Source organism: Empidonax traillii, unplaced genomic scaffold (assembly GCF_003031625.1).
Source record: "Empidonax traillii isolate 1590-97213 ecotype Southwest subspecies unplaced genomic scaffold, ASM303162v1 scaffold281:size1424471, whole genome shotgun sequence".
Classification (NCBI taxonomy): Eukaryota; Metazoa; Chordata; class Aves; order Passeriformes; family Tyrannidae; genus Empidonax; species Empidonax traillii.
The window spans coordinates 972,406-981,185 of NW_020955474.1; the positions used below are offsets into that span (position 1 = coordinate 972,406).

Consider the following 8,780-nt stretch of genomic DNA (forward strand, 5'->3'; position numbering starts at 1 on the left):
TTATAAAAATTAGCTTTTGATAACAGAAGAAGAAAGCAACCAGTATTTTAAGCCAACTTCTACCTTAATAAAGGAATGAAACAAAGTGACAATCTTCTGACAACGCTAACATGAAATAATTATAACATACTTGCTGCACTTTCAGCAGATGTTAACAGTGGTCCAAGATGCTTCTTCATCCTGGATTTCTTATTAGTAGGTCTCTGGTGCTATATTAAAAGGAAACAAAGGGAGAGATTTAATCACTAAGACATTAAAAATAATTTCAACGTATCAATATATTCAAAGTTGTTGTTATTCACCCACCAAAGCTCAGCAGCACAATTTCAAACAATTTTTCTATCTTCTACTAGACTGTGATATAATGACTGGGATATCAAAGCATGGGAACAGTAACATAAAAGCTGAATTTTCATAGATTTGGAACATACAAACTTACTGTGACAGACAGAAATCATATGTAACCTTGAGAACAAGAGCCAGTATTTTCAGCATTAAAATGTCAGAAGTGGGTAGTAACAGCATGCTTGACAAAGCATGCGCCCTATTCAAAGGTTACAGGAAGAAGTACTTGGTTACCCTGTCACTGGTTTTCACTAAATCCCACAAGCTATGCAACAGTGTGACTGCTCAATACCAGAAAAAAGAAACAGAAAAGTAACTTGGTTCATAATGATTTTCAGCACAAAACACTTCTCACTCAGAGCTGGCTGAACATCTCTGCTCATGATCAACAAGACCAACACACGCACAAGAAGTTAAACACAATTTGATATATTATCCAAGAGAGCACCAAGATCCACATCTGCAGGGTCATCAAAAAGCAGGATTTTCTACAGTGAATTCACTACTGCAAACACATTATTTAGATCTAGCAAAAAACATTCAGATGCAAAGTACAGTCTTTTTGTTACACATTTTTTAGGAAATATAGCAGTCCATCTCAAATGTCGAATTACTTTTGCATTCATCAGTGTATTATTGAAATTTTCTAAGTGATAAGTGCTATTTAGAACATAAGGTATTAACATATGCTCAGCAACTTACACTAACAAGATAAGACAATGTCCTTATATAACTGTACTTTCCATTTTTCTGTCTATTTTGACAGTTGTAACAATATGCTGTTAATTTGGAAATAACAAAAAAAAAAAAAAAGGCAACATCTTATTATTCAGTCAAGCATGGAAACTAACTGCCAGTTTGCATTTCTTTCTTACACCATTATGTCAGCATTTTACCTCCAGCACTGAAGTGCTCTGAAAACCATCCCCACACCTAAGCCACGCATTGGAAATCGAAGTAGCAGCCAGTGATGTCCTGACATTTGACTTTTTCGGACATAGGGGTGTCTCATCTGGGAAGGGTGTGCATTCTGCATTCCAAAATCTCTTCCGCTACAAGGAAAAGCAAATCTATTAAAAACACTGTGTACACATGATTCTTTTCAAGTTAAATTTACTGAATTAAGATTGCCCACAGTATTTTCTGAATATTTATAAGCATAAACTCTGATTTTTAATGAGCTGGAGGTGGGGGGGAAGTCTAAAACATTTGCAACTATTTTTCACGCAACGCTAAGTAACAACACCACTACCAATGTCATGGGTAAATTTAATTTTTGATTAGTACACTTTCTTTTGATCTAAGCTACATCTAGTAGTATTTGATAGTTGCTCAGTGAAGCTAAAAATATTACATAAAACAGGAGCAGCTCAGTAAAGTACACTTTAAGGAAGTAATTCCTTCAAACTCACATTTAATTTGGTCTAATTCTGTTTATGCAGCAGGTCAAACTAGATATCCCTATACAGTTCTCCATTAAAAAAAATAACCAAACAAAAAACATCCAAACTTCTTTAGCTGTAAGAATTAGATTTGTTTTGATAACCATTATGCCCCCCCTAAAAAGTAGATGATCTGTTGCCTTCCCCTTCCAAAGGGTGCTGGAAGTCATTTGGATTATTACTGAAGTCATGAAATACGATTCTGTTTAGCATCCAGTGCTAAATTAATGCAACAGATTGTAACATCTGAAATTAGCTAAAGATGAGAGAATTGCCTATTACCACATCCAAAGCTCTCTCTCAGATTCGACAAAGTTTACACATAAAAATGAACTTGAGCACAATAAACAACTTAGCCTGCTATGCTACTGAAAATTATCTCACAAAATGTTGACTATATTATCTGCCTGAATACATCTGTCTTCTTCTGATATACTTTCTCTCAAGTAACAACAGTTCCTACCTATTAAAATAGTATTACTCCAAAGTTAATTTAATCAGTACACACATTTTCAGCCAGACTGGTCAATCAGGATTGTAACATATACATTTGTATTGGGTTTCTGTGGCTGGGTTTTGGTAGCAGAGGGGGGGGGGGGGGCTACAGGGGTGGCTTCTGCCAGAATCTGCTAGAAGCTTCCCCCATGTCTGGTGAGGCCAATGCCAGCTCCAGGACAGACCTGCCACTGGCCAAGACCAAGCCAACCAGGAATGACAGTAACTGAGCAGATGGAAATTGCAGCCAGAGAGGAGCGGAGTGAGAACATGTGAAAAACAATGTAGACACCAAGGTCAGTGCAGAAGGAGGGGCAGGAGGTGCTCCAGGTGCTGGACCATGGTGGAGCTGCTGTGCCCCTGCAGATGGATGCCTGAAGGAGGCTGTGACCCCAAGGGAGGCCCATGATGGAGCAGGGTCCTGGCAGGGACCTGCTGAGCTGTGTGGAGAGGAGCCCACACTGGAGCAGGTTTTCCTGGTAGGAGTTGTGGCCCTGTAGGGTCACACGTTGGAGCAGCCTGTGCCTGAAGGACTGCATCCCATGGAAAAGTGACCCACAGGGACAGCAGTTTCATGAAGAACTGTTGCCCGTGGGATGGACTCACACTGGAAAGGTCCATCAAGGACTGTCTTCCATGGGAGGGACCCCACAGGAAGCAGGGAAAGGACTCCTCTCCCTGAGCAGCAGCAGAAACAACAACTGACTGTAACCCCTATTCCCATCTCCCTGCACTGCTGGCAAGAAGCAGGTAGAACTTGGAAGGAGGGAGGGGTGGGGGGAAGGTGTTTTTAAGATTATTTTATTTCTCACTCTTCTGCTCTGATTCTGTAAGTAATAAATTTAATTAATATCCCTACTTTGAGTCTGTTTTGCCTGTGATGGTCATCACTTTCCCCGCTCTTATCTCAACTCATGAATCCTTTGTTCTATTTTTTCTCCTCTGTCCAGTTGCAGAGGGGAGTAAGACAGTGGCTTTAGTGGGTACCTGGCATCCAGCAAGGGTCAACCCACTACAATGTCAAACTAACATACCCACACAAAAAATAACATTAAAAAAAAAAAACACAGAATCATAGAATATCCTGAGTTGGAAGGGACCCTCAAGAATCATCGAAATCCATCTCCTGGCCCTGCACAGTACAGCCCCAAGAAGCACACCAGATGCCTGAGAGCACTTTCCATTCATTTTGTAACTGGCAATGCATATTTGTTTTCCACAGAATTATTCACAGAATAAAACAAGTACAGTGAACAGCATCCCTGATGATACAGTCCTTCTGTCTCATGGTAAGAAGACAGAGTAAAATAAATGGGCTTTGCAGTTTCCTCTGATGGTAACTGACCTTGCTGAAAGTCTTTTCTAAAACTGCTGGGAGCATTTACACTGCAAAGCAGATACTACAAGAGGTCATTGTCACCAAAGTCAAACTGTCCCCATAACTACTCCCACAGATATATGAGAAGTACAACGTTGAATCTGATGTGGTATTAAATATAGAATCAACAGCATTTTAGGGACATTAAGCAGGCTACAGCACTGACACAAAGAGAATTTAAGCCCTGCCTTCTTCCCAGTGAAGATGCTGGCCCAAGCCTCGATTTCCAGAGTGCTTAGACATGAACCTCTACACTGGGCTGTCCCCTCAGTAAATACTTCTGCCTTTGCACTGAAGAAAGCATGGACAGGGCAAATATTAACAACTGAAACAAATCAAGGTCCAGTTTTTGGTTCTACTGCAAAATGTCACAGCAAAGCCTCACTCCAGTTGGAGTCAATTCCTTGACTTCCATGACCCCAGACTAGATGACATCTGCCAGGCTCAGAGTTAACAGTACAGCCAGCAAGGGCAACATGGTTCAACACCACATTGTGGCCCTAGTTTTGAGTTGGTTGGTATTTTGGCTTTGGGGCTTTTTTTTTGTTGTTGTTGATTGGTTTTTAACCTTAGGCAGTCCTGGAAGTCTTGCCTATATGCCTGTTTTTGTAGCTCTTAGAAGACTGTATGTATGTATGGGTGCGTGTATACACATACAAACACACAACAAGTTTTTTTTCAAAGGAAAAGTATGCCATGTACAAAGTGCATCACTTCAACATGCATGAATTAATGTTTACGTGAAGATATAAGTGGAAAGTACACAAATGTATTTTTATTAAAAACCTGCAACATGAAAATTGTGTGTAATAAAAAGGAGGTACAGATGTCCAGAGAAGAGCAACGAGGCTGGTGAAGGGACTTGAGCACAAGTCCTATGAGGAGAGGCTGAGGGAGCTGGGGTTGTTTAGCCTGGAGAAGAGGAGGCTTAGAGGTGACCTCATCACTCTCTACAACTCCCTGAGAGGAGGTTGTAGCCAGGTGGGGGTCAGTCTCTTCTCCCAGGCAATCAGCAGTAGGACAAGAGGGCACGGGCTTCAGCTCTGCCAGGGGAGGTTTAGGTTGGATATTAGAAAGAAATTCTTTACAGAGAGAGTGATCAGGCATTGGAATGGCCTGCCCAGAGAGGTGGTGGATTCACCGTCCCTGGAGGTTTTTAAGCTGAGGCTGGATGTGGCACTGAGTGCCATGATCTGGTAATCCCAGTGGGGTTGGATCAAGGGTTGGACTTGATGATCTCGGAGGTCTCTTCCAGTTAATTCTATGATGCTATGATTCTATATAGGTAGCTACAAGGATTCAAGACACGTGATTCAGAAGAAAAATTCCCAGGGACACAGTGACACCAGAGAGTTCTGCCTGGATGAAGCCTACAATGCAACGAATAGAAGGAAAACGCAGTGACTATACTTTGCACACGCTGCTGGTGTCACCATGGTTCAAACCACAAATGCATTAAAATTTAAAATTACCATGCATGGTAACAGGGTGGCCAAGGCAGTGCAGTCACAGGCCTGGGAGCAGGTGCAAGGGAGCTGGGAGCAGCCCTGGGGGGCCTCTGTTTGGCTCTTTGCCTTTGGGCAAGGTGGGACAGTGCCCATGTTCAGGAGGGCACTGTCTCCCTTCCTCTGCCACCTTGGCACAGAGGTCTGGCATCCAAGGACTTTTGCCACAGCAATACACGAGACGGCATGCAGAAATGGCAAGTTTTAAAGGCTCTTGGCTTATGCCCCAGCCAGCTTCAAGGTAACAGAGAAACTAGTATTTTAAGAAACTTTACTTCTCAGGAGTAAATATTTGTAATGAAGCTAATCTGAAGGCTGTGCTGCTCCCAAAGACATGCAGCAACAACAGTGAATTATCTTAATCTTGAGTCACAAGGTTAATTATCTTTTTCCTCTGGAATAAAAATAAGGCAAACAAAAAAATAACTTGTGTAATTTATGAAAGGCATGCATGAAGTGTCTTGAAACAAGATATTGGTATTAAAAAACCATCACTGAATCAGGCTCAAAAGAGCTAGAGCATGTAGACACAGCATACACCATAAAATTAAGATTTATTACAAAAAAGTCAGGCAAAGAACCTTGTGAATTGAGTAGGATGTCAGAAGACAAAATATGACCTCTGAAATTTTGAGTTAAAAAGGGAAAGGCTAGGATGGCTACCTCATATAGAAATTGTCTGTTGATCTATGATCACAAAATCATGGCATTTTGTCTCTGGAACAGTTCCTTCTAAAAGAATAGAAAAAAAGACTAATTATGCCAGTTGGTGTCAGCAGAATTAGGATCGAGTCCTCCTCAAAAAAAAGGCATGGCAAGCAAACCTTCCCCCATTACTCCTTCAGTTATTTCCAGTGAGATAAAAGTAAGTCAGCCTACAAGGGTTCAGGTGTGAGAAAAAAAGAGAGGCGTGCTCTGAAAAAACTATAAATATACATAGTGATTACACAACTGACTACTAAAAGTATGGGACAGGTGGACTGGATTTGATTTTTAAATAGAAGTTCCTATCTAGAACATCTACACTCAACCAATCTGTATAGTTACTTATACCAAACACTTGTTACCTAGAAGTACCCTATATGAAGTCACTGGGACCATATGCTCAAACCCTTTACACTCCAGACAATCCTATTTTCTTGGGGCTGCTCCAAAAACCACGAGAAGAACCCCCAGGAACACAAGACCCAATATATTATCTCCCTCATATGCAAGTGGCATTTCTTGATGCTTCACCTTCTCTAACACAAAAAGCAAGACAAGCCGAAGGACAAAAATAAAATATTTCACTGCATGAACTCCTGCTAATGGCATGCAAATCTAAACAGTTAATCATGCCACCTAAGCATCACTCAAAAGTATTCAAATACAACTATTGTAATCTTCCTGAACAGAGCAGAATGAAAAAGTACTGAAAAAAATCACAGCTCTAGTTTCCAGAGACTTTTTTGAGTTTTTTCAAAAAAATCTTTAAAGGGAACAATTGCATCAAAGTACACAGAAAGAAATATCAAACACTGAGTAACAGCCATCCTCATCTTTTGCCTTTATCCTCATAGACTTCACATAAAAGTACTCATAAACTAAAAGCAAGGAGTCTTAGCCTTCAAAAGACCAACTTTAAGAAAGAACAAAACTGAATTTGACAATAGGCATTTCATTTTCAACAAAACTCAGTAGTCATGCTATAGAGCTCCTGAAAGCGTAATTACTGGTTTTAGTGCCCAGATAGAAAATGAAATTTTAATTTAATAAGAAAACATCCTTGAACTTTAAACTCTCAAACGAGGATTTAAATAAAGGTTACACACTTAAAGCCATACTCTGTATTTTTTTTCCACCCAAGGTTATTTTTTCATTCCTATGTAAACCAGCATGCTTATTTTCCAAAGATGATTTGCAAGAACACAAATGATCCCTAGACAGGTCTGCATCAAGTTGTAATCTCTCATGAAAAAAATCTAGATTGTATGATCACAGTCAATGACAGCGACGATGACCTGTCTCCTTCCCCACTGTCAGCATGACAGGAAAGAAAAGAAATATTAAAACTAAATTAAAATCTCACAATTCCCATTGCTATAGATGCGAGACCAAAATTTTTAAAACACTGTTTCAAAGCCTTTCTTTGTGTGTATTTTTACTACTCTTAATGAAAGACTGTTATCACTGACTGACATACATAGGTATATATAAGATCGCCATTTGAATATTGGGACTTTTTAACCTATTCATCCTTTCTTAAGCAAAAATATAAATCATTATAGGCTTACATTGAAAAAAACCTCTTATGGAATAAGAATGCTATTGAAGTGGTACTTTGTATTAATAACTGGTGCCAAGTAGTTAGAGAGAAATCTGCAGTCTATCAAAATAGTTAAAACAGAGGTATTTTAGAAAAGTTTTAACAAAATGTATTGTATCTTAAACATTTTGGATAACTAACGGTAGCTTTTTGTTATGTATCGGGTTGAATTCTTCTTAATCAGTTTAATTAATAGTCAGCAAGTGGGCAGGACTGTTCTACTTTCATTTGACCAGTGAAAAAAGTTATAAAGTAACGAGGAACGTTATCTTTGTCTGCAAAAGAAACTACTAAGTGTTGGTTAAATATTGGTAGTTGAAGCATGCAGCTTTTCACTACTCAAGGACTTAAAACCTTTCAGAAAAAAAAGTGTATAGTGTCAGTATTGCAAGGCGATTTAAATGAAATACAGTAGGTTATTTTTAAGCTTGCTGTTGACATTTTCTTCCACTACAATTTACTTTAAATGGGGTTATATTTAAAAATCCGTTGAATATTGGCATCATTTTAAACAAAATGCTTCAAGAACCAGATCTGTCATTTGACTTCTAATTGTATTTATATATCCAAAACCGACACTTGTAGTCTGCCTTTCAGCAGCGCCTCAACATTAGCACAAGCATGGAAAATCAGAGACAGCACATCCTGATTGCCATCCCGCGGGGATCATCCAGTGCACCGAGCAAACTACCAAAGAAAAGAGACCGAAAAACAGCACGGGGCGCTTCTCCTCCCTCCACTCCCAACTCCCACTCGGAGAAGCGAAGCTGCTCAAAACAATATTAATTCTGGCAACTCTTGACAAATCTCTTTTCCTGTTACAGTTTTCCTCTCCCTGCACTTCTTTCCTGGCTGCCGTCTACAAGGAGGCTGAGCCCCGCTCTCCCGCCGGAGCAGCTGTGCGAGGATGGATCGCACCGCCAGCGTTGCGCAACCGCGCACACCAGGGACGCGGGGAAGGACCGCGTTCCCGCCCCCTGCTCCAGCGCGGCGGGCCGCCAGCACCGCTATCGCCTTGGAACCGGACCGGAGAGGGCAGCGGGGCGGAAACGGTTCCTCCACCACCACCACCAGCACCACCCACTCCCGCGCCCCCTGCCCCGGGGCCGGGAGGGGAGGCCACAAGGACCTGGCACAAGGGCCGCCAGGGCTCGGCCCTGAGCGGCGGCCAAGGCGGTGCTCCCCGGTCCGCCCCATCCCGTCCCGGCAGAGCCCCTTCGACTCCCATCCCGCTGCCACCGGTACCTTCCCGCCGGGCATCGCCCCGGCGCGGCGGCCGCGGACCCTGTCACGTGGCGGGGGGAGCCCCG

General features: G+C 41.6%; 1 protein-coding gene across 1 annotated transcript in view; it reads right to left on the minus strand.

Annotated features, from left to right (window-relative positions):
* Nucleotides 1–8,780, minus strand: part of SPIDR (scaffold protein involved in DNA repair) — a 199,020-nt gene extending 190,240 nt beyond the window's left edge. Inside the window, exons 1-3 of the mRNA XM_027890237.1 lie at nucleotides 8,716–8,780; nucleotides 1,242–1,397; nucleotides 131–209 (exon numbers count right to left, since the gene is read on the minus strand). Coding sequence (XP_027746038.1) covers nucleotides 131–209; nucleotides 1,242–1,397; nucleotides 8,716–8,730 — 250 coding nt within the window. The 5' untranslated portion in view covers nucleotides 8,731–8,780. The remainder of the gene's footprint in view (nucleotides 1–130; nucleotides 210–1,241; nucleotides 1,398–8,715) is intronic.